General features: G+C 40.5%; 1 protein-coding gene across 6 annotated transcripts in view; it reads right to left on the reverse strand.

Annotated features, from left to right (window-relative positions):
* Nucleotides 1-4,414, reverse strand: part of ZNF385B (zinc finger protein 385B) — a 149,929-nt gene extending 145,515 nt beyond the window's left edge. For 2 of the 6 annotated variants that reach the window (XM_085552662.1, XM_085552654.1), the window contains exon 1: nt 4,061-4,414. Coding sequence is in view for 1 of the 6 variants with exons in the window: in XM_015868379.3 (XP_015723865.2) it covers nt 2,757-2,790 (34 nt within the window). In the remaining 5 variants the exon portion in view is untranslated. Of the gene's footprint in view, nt 1-2,756; nt 2,877-3,747; nt 3,836-4,060 lie in introns of those variants that run through there. The other 4 variants (XM_085552659.1, XM_085552653.1, XM_085552661.1 and 1 more) reach the window with 3 other exon arrangements.
* Nucleotides 4,415-20,619: the final 16,205 nt, after the last annotated feature.

Genomic DNA, 20,619 nt, shown 5'->3' on the forward strand with positions numbered 1-20,619 from the left:
TTAAAAACCTATAAAATGGGTCCTAAACAGGGAAAGCTATGTAAATGAAAAGATGAACATAAGTCAAAAGAACTCTAGATGTCTAAATAAGTACAGGCAGAAGCAAAAAAATAAATAAAAACAACCTCTTTTTCTTGCTACCTCTCCCCTTTAATTTACCACATTATAGATGTTCAATGCTAAAAAAACATTGTTGCCAATGAACAAAGTGATACAGGGTGATCCCAAGGAATTAAGCATTTTTGATGCTTCCATAACAGCCTAATATTGATGATTTTTTGGGTATGAGGATAATGTAAACACTGCAGTTGAACTAGATGTGCATTAGCACCACCTGTCCTTAAAAGATCTCCCTGGCAATGCAACAGCAACAAAATAGTAAGGTGCCAGTGTTGGTAAGAAAAGGATTGGAACTGCACTGATACAATTAGATTGGTTTGCAAGGCTTCTATTTTTACAAGCCTTAGCAGCTCAGGTTCTCTAATGAATTTTTAACACGTCAATTAATACATTTATAGAAAGCAATGTTAGCATTAGCTCATATGTGAGAAAAATCACAGTTGCATGTAGAATGCATAGCTTACACGTGAAAATTCTATGCTTCACAATGTGAAGATATTCAAAAGAATTACTGGGGACAACCTGATGAGAACACTCATCTGTAAAGGAAACACAATAAAGCTGTGGAGGTTAATGGGCATGAATCATCACTCATGGAAATACATCAGCTTATCTTCAACAAATGAGATGAACTGCAAAAGAAAAAAGGGTTGTTTTTTTGTTTGTTTTTTTTTAAAAGTGGTTTTGGAAGGACTGGGAGAGGCACAGTAAGACCCTGACCTCCTGTCATTAAAAACACATTATACTGAAATAAAACACTCAGGGCTCTGTAATCCTGTAGTTTACCAACATGCCACTGATGCCAAGAATTGTACTGGAACACCAGATACTGTTTATCAGCACTTTCTCCAACAAGGTAGAATGCAGTCAAATGACTACACTCTGCAGACATTTTTGCCTTAATTCCCTGAGTCGCTCTGTGCATTGCATAAAACCAGAAAACAGATTATGAAAAACATTAATTAAAATTTTCACACCAGATCTTTCACAAGTGTTTAAAAGAAAGCATCTAAAAACACTTTGCTTTAAAAACATTTTCATTTGCTAAGAAAATACAAAAGCAAACTTCCCATAGAAAGATAAAGTGCACTCCCTAGAGCTGCAGTACAAAGAGAAGTTTTAGCCTTGAAGAGAATCTGTGCATTTTACACTTGTGAGCAAAATTGGAATAGAAAATAGCCCCTTGACTAATTCCTGCAGTGCCTCTGCAGAGTTAGGCAATCAGAGCTCCCAGGGCAAACCCACCAACCTATGCAGCTAGTGGAATGTTAGGATCACACAGAAGAGTGAAGTTCCTGTAATTCCTTCAGCTTGCTGTGCATTCACCAGCCTGAGGAAACAAGATGCCTGTGCGGTTTGGACATTTGGGTAAATATCCCTTAAAGCTACTGGGATGTTGTAGCATTTAGGTACCCGCCTCTGCCTTCATTGTGTCAGAGGCAATACAGGCTGGCATCTATTAAGAGCTTCCTGTTTGTATCACGATGGCTGACAGACATTAGGACAGACATTCATCTTCTGAATGAGTTATTTCAGTTCTATAACTTTTGATCTCCTACAAGTTCACAAAGAAGGAATGCTGATGTTTTTAAAACAAACAGATAACAGAACTTCAGGATGCAAGCTATCCAAACTACAATTATCTTTTGTTCCTATTGACTATAAATGATTTAAGCTTTGCAGCATATCCCAGCACACTAGAACAAACACTGCACTCAACTTTAGTTACAGCACAGCCTGACAGATGTTTCAAGGTCTGAGACAACCACGACTGTTCCATATGTTCATTTTTAAATCAACACTACTGTCTCATCTCAGATTTTCATACTCATAAAGCAAATACTCTCGAACAACAGTCCCTTGTGATAACCTGGAGAGCAAGGAGAGCAGTGACACTTCAGCATTTGTTAGGTTTTATGAAGCAACCCTCATTGCTTTTTGAAATCTAAGGACTTCCCAGCTAATTAACTAACAAGCCTTCACTCCTCCCAAAGATTCTTCTACAAGACTTTCCTGCTCTTATGCCAGTAGTAGTCAAATAGGAAGACATCCTTTAAGTTAAAACTTCACTGAAGAAATTCAAGAGGGGAATGAGACAGGAACAGCTAAGAGCAGTGGCTTAGGAAAGACCAAACTGGTGTGATACAGCCATTACATCGAGCTGGCAGAGGCCAGCACAGAACAGAGTTGCTGGGACAGCTCCAGTAGAAGGAGGCGAGAGCGCAAAATCTCCTGATACTGCTTCAGTTTAGTTAACACTTCTGAGTTTAAACAAGCACCCTTCATATTGTTCATCAGGGAAAAACACAAACTTGGTACCTTTATGGAGACACCATACAAAGACTTTTCTTTCTAAATTCCTACCACTTTATGCATAATTTAAGCAAATAATAGAAGAAGGAAAAAAAAAAGTTTGTGTGACCAATATCACAATTTCATTTCATGTCTGCCTGTCAACAGTCACACCAAACTCCACTCACTGTAGAAGGCACGAGTTATGGAAGAGCCACGCAAGGATCCTAAACACCAGAAGGCTTCAGAATGAGTTTGCAGCCATGGAAAAACACCTTAGCACTCAAAAAGCAGAAAAAGAGCAAACCACCTCTCTTACTCCTCCCTCTAAGTGGATCACTGACCTGGTGAGTTGGAGAAAGTAGCACGAGGACTCATTTGGGAAAGGAGAAGCGGGATCAGCCAGGCAAATTCCCCCCCCCCCTCCCGGGACCAGCTGAACTCTGTGCACAGGCAGCGCGGTCTCCTCGCCGGTCCCCGCGTACCGTGAACATAGTGACATGGCCCTACCGGCCTTGTGATGCAGCGCCAGCACTGCTACGTCGTGTTGCATTCAGGCATGAAAACGTGCAGGTTCTGGACAGTAACAGAGCTGGTTTTAAGCCTCGCTTTTATACCGCGTGCAAGACATCACTGATGAGGCAACAAAGAGGATGCAAACAAAACTATTTCTGCTACCTTTCCCCCAGCAAGTAGCAGCTTGCTGCAGTGAGGCGCTCGCTCTTAAGATTTATTTCAACTTTGCAGCGCTTTAGAACTACCCAGCATCCCAGCCTCCCCACGCCGTTCGAGCTCAAAGCGAAGACCTCGTGCCCACGCCGAGTCCCGCGGGGCGGTCAGCCCTCAGCGCTGCCGCGTGGGCAGGAAAGTTCTGCCGCTTCCCCGGCACGAGGGCGCTCGCGACTGTGCGTGTGCCCACCCGGCACCGCGGGGCTCGCGACGGAGACACCTGCGATGCCAAACGCCTGCACCGGTCGCTAGTTCATCGGGACGGCTCCTCGATAAAGGTCAATTCCGCCTTCTCTAAAGAAATCCTGTCCCAAAGCCTGGGCGATGCCCGCTGAACTACGAGAGCGAGGATAGCGGATCTCCGTCCCGCCCCGGGCAAGGCGCAGCCTGATCCCCGAGACGCGGAACCGCCACGCGCTCAGCACTGACCTACTTAGCGGTGCGCCTCGCGTTCTCCCCACTAGACTCGTGCCTGCGGGAGACGCCGAGGAAGAGCGGGGAAGCCCAGCCCGCTGCCGCTCCTCACCTGCGTTCCGCCCGCCGCAGCCCCATCCCCATCCCGCCGTGACATTGAGCAAGGTCCCCGTCGCACGCACCCGCTCTTACCTCTGCCGCTAGCGTAAGGCGAGCGGCGCGGTGCCGGCGGGGACAGCAGTCCGGCTCTTCCTAGGCGGAGGGCACGCGTCCCAACTCCGCCGGACCCCGGCGGTTCGCCCGCTGCCACCGCCCCAGCGCATGCGTCCGGAGACCCGCCCCGCCTCAGCCGCTCAGGTGCGGGCGGACCGACGGGTGGGGGAATCTCCGGTGCTTAATTCCTCTGCTAAAGAAAAACATTGAGCGCGGGTTGGAGCAAACCTGCTTGCTGGATCTTTTCTCAGCTTTTGGAGAACGCTTAATACCGTTCCGAATTGCCTCATACCTTGTTTGTGCTCCTGTGTTCAATGGGCTCTTTCATAATTGAAGAATTTTTCAGAGTTTGAAATAACCGTCCTGTTAGAACGTGAAATCCGAAGTAAATAGCCCTTCCTCTGGTCTGTTACCTCTCACGAACTCCTCGCAGAGCAGAGATCTGAGCTCTAACCAGCAACAGCTGGTGGCCCTGAAACACTTTTTGATGCGTCCTACATGGAGAAAGGAAAGCTGAGAACAGGATATGCTTCTTTTGTTTGTGTGTTAGCCCAGAAATTCTGAGTTTGTTTGAGTCCTGTGTGGAAGGATGGATGACACAGAGGGAAGAACCCAGGACTCAAAGTGATCACACTGGGACACTGGTGGAGGAGCTGCTGGTGTACCCTTCCCCTGCAGTAACTCAGCTCAGGGAAATGATGGAGGCTGGTGGGTGTGGGTAAATCAGACATGAATAGATTATCCATCAAAGATGATCCACCAAAGGAAAGTCCTGTGTGACTGCACACTAGCAATATCCAACATGTTAATATTAGTTTATCTTTTTGTTCATTCCAAAACAAACCTGATGCAATCTAGAGTAATAGTCTCCAAAATACAATTGAAAAGCTCCAAGTCAATCAAGCTTAAAAAAATCAGTTTTTCTTTTCATATCCAGCTGTTATGTCCTATTGTAACAAACAAGGAATATTATGTTCATGAAATATTATTTTTCTATGTAAGCAGTGGTTGTGGTTGCCATAGAGATGTTATTCAATCTCAGATTGGAAGGTGGTCTACAATGGCCATGCATCACACTCGCTGTTAGGATGAAAATGTTTAAGAACCTGTGTGAATACCGGAACATTCTTCAGAGCAAATGCATTTCCATTTAGTAGACTTATGATTTTTCCAAAATGACATTTCAGTGAATGGTAACCATCAGCCTCCTACAGGGAGACATAATGGTAGACAGATAATTGTATATGGCTTGAAACAGTTTATGTGAAAGTGTATCTTGGCTCTGCCTTTGAACTATTCTTGTCAGAAACACCAATGCTTAACCCATAATTGTAAAGACCTTTATAAAGTGTTTCATCTAAGCCTTCCACTGTGTAACACATTGCTCTTTACTCCATTTTTTTTTTTCTTTTTTGAATACACCAGTTACTGAGAATAGATTGACCTGAGCTTGTCACTGAGAGAACTAGATTTGTGCAGAATATTGCATGTAAGAAAACCTCTGAAGGATGCCTGCAACCCAAAATCAGTGGAGAAATCCCAAGAGCTGGTGAACATTTCATGTCAAACTGAACAATTATACTAACTATTTAATAACAAATTAAAGGCCAGCACCATTCTGAATCAGATTATTGGGACAGGTCACCACTGAGAGACTGAGAGCAACCCTCATAGACATGATTTACCCTGCAAGAGATATAAAGCAAGAAGTTTTCTCTTTTCTCCAGAAAAACAAGGCAACCAGTAAGCTCAAAACACTGATCTATTTTAAATGTGTCAAAGGCCTATTTATTATGAGAAAGCCTTCTTTTATTTGAACATTGTACTTTTCATTAGAAACAAGATTTTATTCTCATTTATTTATAAGAAAAGCTGCACCTAACTACAACAGGGCATTTGAGGTGTGAATGTGGGCTTTATATTACTGCTGGTCTATGCAAAATATGAAATTAGTATCCTACTGCTGCAGATGGAGATTTGCTTTTTTGGTCATCTCATAAGGCAAATATGACAAGAACAATAAAGTGAAAAGAGCAACAACAACAAGCAGAAATTCTTCCAAAGCACACTCCAGAAATTGCAGAAATACACTCAAGCATTTCCAATGCTCCTTTTCATCTGCCTCTTCCAATAACCTAATCAATGTTAGCCCCTGTGAGAAGTGTTTCAGTAAAAGTGGTTTCAGAAACTGAGAAACCATCTGTACAAACAGAGAAACACAGGTAGAGTCAGGTCAGTATTTCCCCTCCATTAAGTACTAACTCTTCTTATAATGGGAAAAGTTTCTTAGTGATTACCTCAGCATGTCTACTTTCCCACAGTAATTGGCCTCTACTCTCTAAACTCGTTTTGTCTTGATTGTAACTGACTGTGGGCAGACTTGTATTTGCTTTGCAGTCTATCCCTTCCAAGAAAGCAATAGCATTCTTTCTACATAGTTTTGATGGTAAATTTAATGGAAACATGTTTGCTTTTCACCTAAAGATTATAGAATTAAGGTTGGAAAAGACCTCTAAGATCATTTAGTCCAACTCTCTACCTACACTCAATGTTACCCATTAAACCATGTTCATTACTACCACACTGAATGTCTCTTGAACGCCTCCAGGGATGGTGACTCAACCACCTCCATGGGCAGCCTGTTCCATTGCCTGACCACTCTTCTGAAGAATAATTTTTTCCTAATACCCAACCTGAACCTCTTCTGATGCAAATGGAGGCCATTCCCTCTAGTCCTTTTGCCAGTTACCTGGGAGAAGAGTCTGACATCCACCTTTCCATAAGTACTTTTCAGGTCATCGTAAGGAGTGATCAGGTCTCTCTCAAGTGTCATCCAGACTGAACAATCCCAGTTCCCCCAGATGCACCCCATAAGACATGTGCTGCAGACCCCTCATCAGCTTAATTGCCTTTCCCTGTATGCTCTCTGGGGTCTCAATGTCTTTCATGTAGTTAGAAAAAAAAAAATCACTCTTTTTCTGAAGATTTCCCTCATTTCTTTGGTCATCAGAAGTGATGTATATGACCACTGCATGGAAAATGTATGGTCAAAAAAGCCCCTCTGACAACTGAAGTATGATCTGCAATACCTGAATGTAAGTCCCTAGGAAGACCCCACTGAGTTCTCACAACATTGCTTCAAAAGACAGAGCTTTTCCCACTGGTGTTAAGGTCCTTCTTTGCTTCCTGATTATTTGGTTTCCAGTGAAGTTATTTTGAGTTACTTCTTGATCAAGTATTTATTTATTTAAGATTTTTGGAACTTTATTGATTTTCTTACTCAATTGTAAAAAGCACAGTTGTATATATAATGAGTTTAGATTTCTCCAAGGGACGCTGATATTTTATATTGAGATATATACCTGTGCATTTTCTAGCTTCCTTGCTATTGCCTCTGGGGATACAATCCCAGATTTATTCAGATCTCCATCTGCCTCCCCTATAAAAAACAAACAAAATGGGTGCTTAGCCACTTGCTACTTCCTCACCAATCTATTCTTATTTTTCAAGTAGGGTAATTATAAATTATGCTTTTATTTTCTACCTTACATTTAAATTTGTTGGACCCTGTGTTATCTGAGATGCTTTATGCAACATATTAACTCTTTGGTACTCTTTCCCAGAGTCTACCCCCTCCCCATCACCCACCTACTTCCAAATGCTTGGTGTTTTACAAGTATCTTTAAGGGTCCCAGTTGTCCTCTTAGCTGCTCAAAGACATTCTGTTTTCCAGCTCATGTCTGCTCCCTCTAAACTAGTGTGCTCGGTAGCTGATGAATTTAGCCAGGGAAGGTGCCTCTAACTTATCTGCATTATTTAAATTTATGGGAGAAATTGCATATATGATTATACTTTCATCAGTTAATTACCTTCAAACCATTCAATCATGCATAACTGTGCCATTCGTACTGTGTGACAGGTCAGTTAATTCCCATGATATTGCTCTTATTTCCTGGTTCCATGCTGAGTAAAATTACACTGATTTTGACCGGAAGGCTTTTGGCAAAAGAAATTGTTATCTGTCTACAGAGTGCCTGGAAAGTCACATCTGTGAGCTATCCTAGGGTTGTCTGTGCACATTCAATATCAATAATAGATGACAAACTGTTGTCAGGATAGTCTTAAATGCTTCTTCGTAAAGCATTCTGGTTTCATTTACATAGTCTCAGTACTTTTCAAACTAACTTGTGAACAAGTATTTGTGCTTTCTGCTAAGTTAAAAACAGTATAAAAATCACAAATCAGCATTAAGTATTTTGTTTTAATGAAATATTCACATCTGTAATCCATTACTTTCCCAGCTATGTTAAATCCTTTTGCAGTATGTGATTCCTTTGAGAAACTGGAGCAGAAAAAAAAATGGTCTAAACAAAAACATATGACATCTTACGATAGCACTTTAAAAGCAGCTAAACCCTTCCTTTCAGTCACAATCTGTTCCCAGAATGAGGTCTCACTGATACATATAACGACTATTCAATGTTATCCCATCCCTGGAGAATATCAGCTTCACAGATAACATGGAAACCTATTCCTCTGCATAAACAATTTACTGTGAATGCTGGAAACACTGAAGAGTTTGTAATTTGGAAAATAAATAACTCCAACAATACCCCCAAAAAAATATATTCAGGAGTTTCAGATGCTTCACATTGTAATTCAGTTCAGAGAATAAGTTAACTCCTAGACAGGGAAGAACAGCTAGGTAAAGAAATTACATTAATAATAGAGTACATTAGTAATATAGAACTTAAGATGCTGAAAAGCAGCAGAGGGAACATCCAAAAACCTCCTGGTAAAGTATCCAGGTAGGCTAGCCAGATGGCATACTATTTGTTTTCACTACCTCATTTAACATGGAAACAAACCATCCTTCAGCTGAAAAACAAAACCAATTAGAATATTTCTTTCCCTCAGTGTTCCTAAAGCAGCCTCCATTAAAAATCACCAGGGATTTACAGATAAGAGCTTTGCATTTTCTCTTTTGAAGTACAGGTGAAAGATCGGAGACACCTCCTGAGCTCCCATCTGTTTTTAAAAAGAAAACTACTAGTGCAGCATATAAGTAGGAGATTAGAAACTGTGAGCAGAATAATAGAGGGAAAGGAACTTGAGTTAGTCTGTTTCTCCTTGGTGTCACTGTGTCACAACCAAGGAGGATATATTACACATATTCGTATTCTAGATTTTTGTTATTATTATTAATATAAAAATTATGCAATGAGCTATGGTTCTAAGAAGAACTGAATCAAAAAGACCATTCTTCAGCTAAAGTACAATCTCATCTCTCAGAGACCTGTTGCTTAAAGGACAGACAACAAGCCTAGAACATATAGCATAACTTTGTCACTGTCCTCTGATGGAAACTATGAGATACAAAACCCACTGTAAGTGCTGGTTTAGATCACATGGGAAACTAATCATCTTCTATCTTGTGCTGTGGATTAAAAAACAAACAAACAAACAAAAAGGTACAGAGGATAAGAGTAATCTTTAATTCTCCACATGGTCAAAGCTTTCTTTGGAAGAGTTAGTCTGGGATAAGATATGTGTGGTTGGGAACGACAGGCTCCTTACGTTCAACAGCCTCAGGACCATCTCTGAAAGGTGAGAATACAAGAAAGCATTAGGAAAATGCCTTGCATCCCTGACTGCAAATATTTGAATTAATACTATTCAATATAAAATCTCAGTGTGCCAATCAGGACCGGAAATATGTAGCACTCCTCCTAATGAATCCTTGAGAAAAATCTCCTAAGTGAAACAAACAGGATTTGGCTCTAATTGCAGTTCTGTCTGTATCTCAAACAAGCCTACCAGCGCCCATTTGGCAGCACAGGTGATATTACTAAACAGTGATAGTACCTAACCAAACTGCTATAGCACACCATGAAGGTCAGTGCATGGAAGAAAACATATCTACCAGGTGCATTGTGCTGGTATTCTTACCACAGTATGGGAAGACTGTGCAAGTATATAGTTATACCAGCATATATGTATAACCTTCAGATCTAATGATGCAAAGGTCCAGATCAGAAGCTTGAACCAGCATTGCCTGTGTTAGTGGTCACTGTTTGTCACTATCTTATGTCTGAAAACTTGCATTTGAAGGCTGTTTTGTTAGTTGCATTTTTTCTCCCCCGCCAACAAAGCGAGTACATGTTGAGAATTTTTTCTCATGTGGATATTTGTTTCCAAATCAAAATATTTTCTTCACCTCCTCTCCCTTCTGCTTTTCCTATCAAAAGATAACTTTTGGTAAAATACTGTGAACTTAAATAGTTTTATCTGTACAAAATGTGAATGGAGACCAGGTCTAAGAACATTTAAAGGACAAGCTGCAACTGTGCTTGGCTAATTTCAACAGAAATATGGGAAACTGCATCAATGGAGTGGATGTTTCAGAGCCTCTGGATGAATGACATAGATCACACTGCAGGGCACAGTACTTGAGCACCTGCAAGAGAATGCTTGTGCTGTAAGAATGGCATGAAAGTGGCTAAAAATGAGGTGTAGATAATTCGGATTTACTGTTTTCATAGATTATCTGCCTGCATACATATATTTAGTTGAATCTCAGGAAGTTACTTCTGCTTAATCAGTAGGAGGGATGGATATATTATGTGGACATAGAATTTTGGAAATACACAGGGATTTCATGCAGCATTCAGACTGTGTTATGTTATTTATTAGGGAATAATATTGCAATTGCTGAATTTTACATTAAAATAAATTTGGAAAACTTAAATGAGTTCCTCAGTTTAAAAGTGAATTTGAATACATATTCTTGTTAATTACATTGTATATTAAAAAGTGCAATGCATAATTAGGTAGTTACCTATTAAACATAGAACCATAGAGACTTACAAAATGATACCCCTACAACTACTTTACTTGCTGAGAAGTCCCATAACAATTTTAAAACAATGAATCTTTCCTTAGAACTTCTGTTTGGGTCCTGTACAGTAAGACATCAGAAGGAGTTTAACTTTGACAGAATAGAAATCTGAGCAACATTTGGTTCTACATAAGATTTTCTCACAGTTTCTAAACCAGCAGAGAAAACAGGGCAGTTAGAGTTTTCTTTGTTTGTGGTAGGGCTTTTTCCCAGCATATTTTCTTTCATTCACTCACTCATTCTGTAGAAAAAGACAGCAATAGATACAGTTTAGTTATACACTACAAGATCAAAAGCTGCCTCCATGTGATTACACAGTACCAAAAAAGAGCAGTCACCAAAATAGTATCCACCAAACCAAATGACATCGCCTATAACCTCAAAGGAGCGCACTGAACCTCGTGCGCGTGGCACAATCTGCTCTTCTGTGAGATCTCTTTTCTTTAAGGGGGAGGCTTTGAGTGTCCAAAAAAAGCGTAGCTTCAGAACTGTCAGAAAAAGAAAAAAAAACAGAGTGGGCTCTGAGCTCTTAGAGGAAAAGTGCTTGCAGTGGTAAAAAAAGCCCCACCTGGTTTTGTACTGGGCCTCCCCAGCACTGTGCAGCACAGCAGCTGGAGCAGCAAGCACTCCAGGACACGTCCCATGGCCTTTCCATTGCTGTCCCAGCCAAAAGGCTGAGCCATCCCATGGTCAGGGATTGCTGCAGGGCATGGCAGCCAGAGGGAATTGTATATAGCATGTGCCAGGCACTGCGCTGCCTCACAGCTAGCAAAAAATATCCTGGGGTTTTTGTGCCATGAAGCCTCTGGGGATGCAGAACAAATCTGTCTCCTGGGTGGTGTGTGAGCCAGTGACAGGCTGCAAGGAACTAGAGCAGCAGATACTGATGGGATGCAAGGATCTTCGGTGGCTTTTCAAGACCTATTACAGGTTCCAGAGGATCTGCAGGTTTTGGTACCAGATTTACTGCTTGTGCTGGACAGGGGAAATAACTTTTCCCTGAGCTTCTGCCCTGCCCATCTGAAGGAAGCTCCAAGGGAAAACTAACAACACTCTGCATTCCACAAGGGAAAGAGAAAGCCTCAATGCACAGAGATACTTTATTTATTTATTTATTTTCCCCTACAGAACTATTGAGTATATATATCACATTTTATCAACATTCATAATTATGCTGAGAAATAAATTGAATGGAATGTGATTGACTCCAGGTCAACAAGCTATTAACTCACAGGCTACTTTACCAGATGGTTCACATGCACTTCTCCTCTTCTTCTCACTGTAAAGGTGAAATTAATGACTAAGTTGATCAGGACATCAGCAGTCAGAGCTGCAGCAGAGCTAAGCAGAAATGAAAAACGACTTTCTGTGCACAAACAGTTCAGATATATGAAGAGAGTACAGTTTTTGACATTTGTACAGCATGCACAACTAAGGAAAGAAGCAATATACAAGGTAGACTCATTTGCTTGTAGCAAGAAATCCCCATTTGAAACAAACTGTAGAAATGAATGAATTCTCAGCTCAGACCAAGAGGAAGATAAAGTGATGTTCTCACTTTACACCTACACAAAGTCCCTCTGTCTTACAATTTTTTTATCATTAGGGACAACTTTTCATACTTCTTTTCCCAGTAGGCACAGGAAATAGGCTCTTATGGAAACACGTGGCAATCTAGCAACTGCAAGGAACAGACAGGCTGTTTTAAGTCAGCAAATGAAACGATGTATGACATGGCTGTCTCTACTGACAGCCTATCGTGCCACAAAACTGCTGAACCTTCACTCATTTCATTTGAAACTTAAAATCTGCTCAATAGCAGACAGTATAGAGAAGGGCTCACCACGAGAACCTGCCTTCTGTCTGCCTTTGCAGTACAATGATGAATGCTAAATAAGCAAGAAAAAGTAATTTTCTCAAGAGCCCTTTGTGGCTGCCTGCTTTGCCCATGAATATGGGCAGCCAAGGCTGGTGGGTGGCCAGAGGCTGGGTCTGTCCCTTGATGCCAGCTGATGAGCATGTGGGCTGTTTGTGCTTGAACCTAGTACTAGGTGCTCCCACAAATGTATCAATGTCTCCCCACCATCCTCCCCAAACTCTGCATAAGTTTGGGAGGGCAAATATACCAGTCATTTTTCTATGCCCTACCTAATTATGCAAGAAATAACTAGTCCTTTGTGGGAAATCTTCTCCCTCATCTCTTGAAATTAGGCTGTCGTTTTGTTCTGCAAGAGGGGGAAGGGGGAGGGAAACACCTTTCTCTTGGGGTTCTAAATGTGTTTCCTGCTTCCCTCAGTTGCTGGTCTGTCCTCTTGCCTTGTCTTCCCATCTGTCCATCCAGCCAGAGGGCATGGATCAGGGCTCCCCATCAAGTACCTTCTATCAAAGGCAGGTGGTGAGCAAGCCAAAGAGATCTGTCCTTTAGGCACTCTCTGGTCTTTCTGAGAGTGGTGTGCTCCCTGCACTGCATCTTTGTGTGCGTGATAACACATGGCATAGCAATAAATTAATACACTATGATCACACTTCCTCCTGCTTTTGTCACCTGCAATAGAAACAGTGGTTCTAAAATGTCTGCATGCCATTGAACTAACCAGCACAAGGGTTTAAGAAGCTTGTCATTAAATAAAATATTCTATTTGACTGTTTATTTTGGTCTTTGGGATGAAACAAATTAAACTCTAGCTGCTTATGAAGCAGTTCCAAACAAAGTAGTGTGTCCACCTGAAGCCAAGATGAGAAGACTTCCATGCATAGCTTCTATTTATTCATTTTAATACTTCTCCCCTCAAATGCCTTTTAAAATTTGCTTAAAATCCTTGAACCAAGTCCTTGTAATGTTTTCGTCTTTTCCAAAACTATTTAATCCTCTAATTCAAGCTGTCAGTTGTATAAATTGTACCAAAAATCCTAAGGGAATTATTAAGCAAATTTTTAGTTACACAATATATGTGCATTAATAATTAAAAAACAAAACAAAAAAAAAAACAACCCAACATTATTTTAGGTGTAAATAAGCCGTAAGAACCTCCAGAGGATATAGGAGGGAACCTGAGCATAAAAATATTAAAATAGATTTCTGAAAAACCTTCAACAAGTCCTGCAGCAGATGAACTAACCGATTCCTAATAAAACTGAAATCTTCCTAAAGAAACTAATAATTTGGGAGGAAAAAGGCAAAGCATGACTTTCAAACATGTTGCTAGAATGTGAAGCACATAAAGCTGTGCTCAGTATGGCAAAAGATTAACAGTGAAACAGAACCATAACCATGAACGTCTCTGCTCAATGCAGTGATTAGCAACAACAGACATGCAGACTGCTCCAAGGAAAAGCAACAAGTAACACTGAAAATGCACCACCATCTTGGAAGGAAGTGGTATTGTCCCAACAAGTTGGACATCTTTGTTGACTGCAGAATGACAAAGGCCTGAGCAAGAAAGCAGAAGAATGAAAGCAGTGGGAGGTGGTGAAGGCTGTCTCTCTGAAGGGGAGCTATGAAAAAGTGTTTACAAAACAGATAACCCAACAGCACTTAGCGCAGGACATTGGCAATAATGAGTATTGCATGGAGGAGAAAACGAGCACTTACCCTGTCATAAGGACTGATGCTCAATGAAAATGAAAGCAATACATTTAAAATAGATTGCAGCTTTTCTCCTTTCCTTTCCTTTCCTTTCCTTTCCTTTCCTTTCCTTTCCTTTCCTTTCCTTTCCTTTCCTTTCCTTTCCTTTCCTTTCCTTTCCTTTCCTTTCCTTTCCTTTCCTTTCCTTTCCTTTCCTTTCCTTTCCTTTCCTTTCCTTTCCTTTCCTTTCCTTTCCTTTCCTTCTCTTAATGATGTAGATGATTCCCTAATAGCAGTCTGCAAGATCTGTGACAACAGTGTTAACTGATAACAAACTTAAGATTTCATGCAAAATTCATAATATTGGGGTGGAGCAGAAGCACAAAAACAAAAATAAAGGGGCCTTTTGGAAACTGAAGCCATCCTACCTTTCCCCTTCAATCCCTTTTTGTAGAACAAAGAGTATAATGGCTTATCAGAACAAGGAGACCAGAGTCATTAGGAAGAAGATGGAGTGAAAGCCAATGCTAGGGTTTGGGTTCAAGCGCAAATTAAGCTTGTCATTCAAAATGGTAATTTCACAGACTGATGACAGCTGTCATGCAGCTAACCTTGAAACTTACTCTCCTTCTACTCATCTACAGATCATTAAAATGATTGGTCTTCACGCTGCATTTTCTTCATAAACTACAGTAAAACTGTAATTATGGAAATAAAGCCTTCCCATAAATGCTGTGAAACGAAGGAAGCTTTTGATTATACACACACCCACGGTGAGGGATGCCTAGAGCTCTGAGCACCGAGAGCAGGCGATGCTTTACCCCAGCTCACAGACCACAGGACCACCACCCGCTGGCCTCCTCCTGGCTGCTCTGGTTGAGCTGAGACTTAAATTACTCCTGGAAATGAAAGCATAATTGCATGTATATAAAATGTCAGAGTGTGACACCAAAATACATACCAACAACGTTGGTATCTGTAATATAGCCTTTGGAAGTGCCTATCATTAGGTACTATAAAAACACACAATTTTCCACTTTTGCAGCACTGCACTGCACCATACATCACTACAAATCCTTAACTAATGCATCATGTAGTCTTTTTTATTCCTTCTGCTAGACTTCATAACATTGAGAATATCAATATTTTGTACTGTTTAACAGTGTATAGATGAAAAAAACCCAGCAACCATCTGGGAGCAATTCAGACAATACAGTACTGAAAATTATTTCACAGAGCACAAATATCTGAAATTTATTGCTGTGACCTATCTTAACTATACAAGAAACTAATCTTAGACTCTTGAAGAGGGAATGAAAAAAGAAGGCTTTGTCTGCAAGTGTGTGTGTTCATGCATATGCACAAAACTGAAACAGTTTTCCAGTGGAGCCTGCCTCTCTGCAAACAGAGCGCTAAAAATGAATCGAGAGGAAAGAATTGCTCTGCAAAAATGAAGCAAACAAATTGGGTGTGCACAGGGTTGGATTTAGCCTGCGGAATACCACGGCCACAGCCTCCCCTGCAGCGTGTGCACAACTGCTGACTGATCCCTGTGCTTCCTCCCATAGCCACAGTCACACAAATGGAGGAGCAAACAGTGGGCCGTGAGGAGCTTCTGGACAGCATCTCAAAGAGTCGGCATTTCAAATGGAACAGTGATCAAACCAAGTTGTCCCCACCTCTTTTCCACAAAGAGGTAGAATAGGGAATAGAATAGGGAATAGTTGTTCACTTTCAGTTTCCCTTTAAATGACTGATCAACTCCCAATTTCTTAAGCACAGTCGCATCTCACAGCACCATGTGCAGCAACAGAATGGGCCCTGTATACCTTCTCAGTGCATGTTTGTCTGCAGATCTGACATCCAGCCTCCTGGCCTGAATGAAGGAAGCAGTCATTAAAGCGCAGGTCCCACTTGAAGCAGTCCATGCTTCAGCACTCCTTCCTCTCACAGAGCTCCAAAGGCTGCCTGCACACCTGCCAAACAAGGTGCGGAATATCCAGAAAGCTCTCCGTTGGAAGGCAGGTTACCACCCATCAGCCTATAATCCCATGACACCACCATGTCATTACCCAAGCTGACAGAGAGCAGGGTGCATGGATATATCCACTGCGTGTGCCAGGTCAAGAGCCTCCTGTGACACTGGGCTGACTGTGGCTTTCATAGTCTGCCATGGCCCTGTCCTGTGGACCTCTGGTGGGGTGAACACCCCACGTCCATCTGGGTTGAGAACAAGCAGGCTGTCTGCAGGAGCTGAAACGAGAGCCAGTGCAGGCGTTGTTTTACACTAGAAAAAAAAAAAAGAGAAGCTACCAGGAACAAACTTCAAAAATAGCATCAGTATGTGGCAGGTCATCACTTTTTTCCCCCTCAGTGGACTTTGTGTGTTTACGACCTAACAAAATAGTTTACCAGGACACTGTAAGTTTCTAATTTGTCATCTTCCTCCCCTTTTTGTTGTTAAAGACAAAAATGCTTGATTATAGTCATAAGAAATAGACAAGAAAATAAAATCCCGGACTCCATAACAGCCAAATTATAGACTGGCAGGAGGAAAACACACAAAGGAAAACTAAATATAAAAAGCAAAGCACCCCTCCAGTGACTTTCTTTTTCCAGTATATAAGCAGTATTCTGCCCATGCCACTTTTAACCTAAAAAATACGAGTCATTTATTCTTAACTAAAATTCTCTCCTATTTTGCATTTTGACTTCACGATTTCTTTAAGATGTATATATAAACATACACACTAAGAAAGCTTTTAAAAAATACTAGTTTTCCTCATTTGAAAATACACATGGACAAGTGTCTGTGTTGTGTGTGTGAGTACCTGTTAACAGTTCTCTTTGCTGACACAACAGATTCTTGCTTTTTAAGATTATCCAAGATAATGAGCCTTTTGGTGGTCACATTTCCTTATCGCTGAAGGATAATTCAAAGCTGTTTAAGAAGAGTCGATGAAGATCAACTAGCATCTTTATAGGCATAAAAAGGTGCAAACTTTATGACAGGGGAGGCTTTTAAATTGCTCCCGGAGCTTAAAACCAATCCACTCTAGCTCACTTATTGTGTTAGGCTGACATGCCATTCAAGCTTTCAGTAAATTAAACAGCGTACTCATAAGTAAAAATTATGTACTGCCTAAATCTAATTAGTAGTAGAAGTAATTTTCAGAATTCAATCTAATGTTCAATATGCATGCAATCTGTTTGGGAACTTAACAAGAGCAATGCCAAAAGACAGATGTTTCTGTAGTCAAGTTCACATTGCCATGCAGGACTGCAATGAACTATATACAATTTGAAGATGCAATATTTCTTAAATACCCATTAAAACAGTTTTAATAACTACAGTTAAAATATTTTTTAAATAACTGTTAACTGTTTGCTCCCAAATTTATCTGACCGCTCTCATACTAAAAGATGGTACTGTGGCAGTTTATATAATGAGACTGTATAAATATTTTGACATAACATCTTCCCTGGGTGAGGAGTGCTTATGACCTCCCCTGCAGCTCAGCAGAGCTGAAGCAACTTTGCACACATTACTCAGGCAGCCCAGCAGGCACTGCACTGCTGTTGGGTGACTGCTGATAGCACAGCCATAACCAGACCCACCCATAGAAAGCTATGGTTTGGCCAAACCAATCCTCCTTTTAAGTAGCAAGGAATTACAACTGAGCACAGGAGTTATGAGTACAACGGGATCTGTCCTTGAAGTCTTTCAACCCAAACTGCTGCTCAAAACACATTGTCGCACTCCAGCACGGCTACAGGCGTGAGTCCCTTCACTGCTGTACATACACTACAGCTACAGCCAGCTAAAGAAACCCCAGCACCCACAGCAGATCGTTCATCTCTACAGCAGTTGAGAGGATAGACTGAAATGAAACCAACTCACTCCTACACCCCAAAAAACAAAGCTATTCTATCACTACCCGACTTCCAGTACACCTTATTTTGAATACTACACAGAATTTAATAAATATCAGGTGTTGTAGGCAACAATCAGGAAAAATGATTGGGACTATGGAGCAGTCTCAAGTATGGAGAGATTAATCAGATTAATTTTAACTACAGGAAAAGAAGTGACAATATACAGATGTAGGTCTGTAAAATCACAAACAAGACTGCAAGCAATTGCACAATGTTATTCATAGAAGAAATCAGAAGGTATCAAACAAAAGTGATCAAGCAGAAGCTATGAAAGAGACCTACTTTCACACGTACTGTACAAGTAAATACTGGAACTTCTGTCACAGGGTGCTGCAGTTCTCCCTGCAAAAACATTGAAGAATGAGGCCAGTCTGTGGGTGAGGCCTTGCTCAGGGATGCACACAGAGCCTCTGGCTCAGGTAGCAGTGAGACTGCTGGTAACTGGGAACTCGCTCTGTGTGCTGACCAGGGTCAGGGCTGTGGACACTTCAGGACTGCTGCAGAACAGCCCTCCTTCTGGGCACCCACCTGCTTCCAGCCATGTGTCAAAAGTGCTGCTGACTGCTACTGCTTTGCTAACAATGAATGACTGGTGGCAGTGATCATAAAAATCAGGTGTATTATTAATATCTGTCTATTAAACATCTGTTAATGTTTCTGAGAATGAAAAAACACTAAGAAACAGCATATGCAGCTGAGACCCCAGCTCAAGTCCTAGTCTCACTTCTCTCCTTTTTCTTGTCCATGGAGAGCACAGTACTTCCATTAGCTAATATAAAGCAACACAATTTGGAGGTGCTGTTTACGTTGGCACTTCCTGATAAGCAAGTAAGTTTGTTTTAAGCAAACGATGCTTTGTTTTCACAATTACTTTAAGGCATATCCATTTATTACAGATGTAATTAACAAGCCTTTTAATTTGTACAGAATATCTCAAAAGCTATCATGAAGCGATCATAAAATTGATACTATTAAACCTATGATACAGTAAGGGAAGGGTTACTCTCGATAAATTAGCTAAGCTCATACAACGCAACAATTATGAAACACAGGTAATTTTTAATACCCTTAGTAGATCGCTAAGAAACAAACAATAATTTCTAGCACAAATCTTTCTAAAAAGAATTACTTCAAATTAACTTTTCTAGGAATTAAAGTACACTACCAAAAACACACAGTTAGCCTGGAAAAATGAGAACTGCACTGGGAATAGAAACAAAACCAGAATTTAAATAAGACATTCCTCATGATACCACTAGAGCATTTATGGCTGTGTGGTGCAACACAACAGAAACGTTCATTTTTCTCTGCAGTGTCTCTTTATTTTCTCTGCTAGTATCTTTGAAAACATTTCAGTGCATGAAAACTGGCAGAAACAAATTCTGTTAAACACAGAACAGAAATCCAAAGCATCATTTTTCTTAGAAAAAAATGTTGTGACAACTTACCCCAACCTAATCTATTTCCTTAGGAATTGCTCTATTTTCTGTTATAGAACAGCTCAAGTGTATTTTTATAGCCTTCTGCATATAGTGAAATACAACGTACACATGAAATCTGTATATTTTCATGTGCCCAACAATTATGTTCATTTTGCAAAGGGAAAAAAAAGGTTTTATGGCACTAACAGTTGGGTTATACATAACTGTCATTCCTGCCTTTTCTACTGACCATGGCCACGCTGGTCATGCCAAAAGACTTTCTGAATTTGCTTTTGTTAGTGATGACATTAAATCTTAACCACAATTCAGATTTGTAAGTCAAACAATGAATGTTGCACTAGTTCTTCAAATGATTCTACACAGAACAACTTCCATACTGTAAACTGCTCAGGTGTTGTTTTTTTAGTAAAACTTTGCTTCCAGTAAATTTGAGCACTTTAAGCCATGCAGTTCAAAGCATATAAAAAGATTTAATATCTTTTGTTTCACTGTTTTTAAAATATACCAGGAAGGACATTCCTTAAACATTTCCCACAGAACTACACCTGAAGTTTACAAATTACTTCAAATCAGATTCACAGTCGAAAACATTTTTTCCTCCAAGATCACAAGCATCACTGGCTTAGGATGTTACAACATTAAAAAACACTGTGAAAAGTAACACAGAACAAGTTGACACAGTTTCAAAATGTGACATTTAAAATAACAAAACTGCTGTTCTGATTTTTAACTCTTGAAAAAAATAAACGAAGGTTTTCCTGAAAAATTTTGGTCCAACTTACTTCCACGTTTATGAAGATGAAAGAATATAACTGTAGAATGCACAGTGCTCATGCTGATGCAATTCCTTTTAAAAACCCTTCCCATGCATCATCGATACCGTCATCTGAGATTCTTAGATTCATTACGTTAGATTCAGCATCTCTGATCTTCAATTAACCAAAGTTAAAACGCAACGTTTTTGTACTAGAAAGTTACAAATACTTGAAATTAAGTGACAAGAACACCCA

Source organism: Coturnix japonica, chromosome 7 (genome assembly GCF_054131305.1).
Source record: "Coturnix japonica strain WE chromosome 7, WE-NBRP24, whole genome shotgun sequence".
NCBI lineage: Eukaryota > Metazoa > Chordata > Aves > Galliformes > Phasianidae > Coturnix > Coturnix japonica.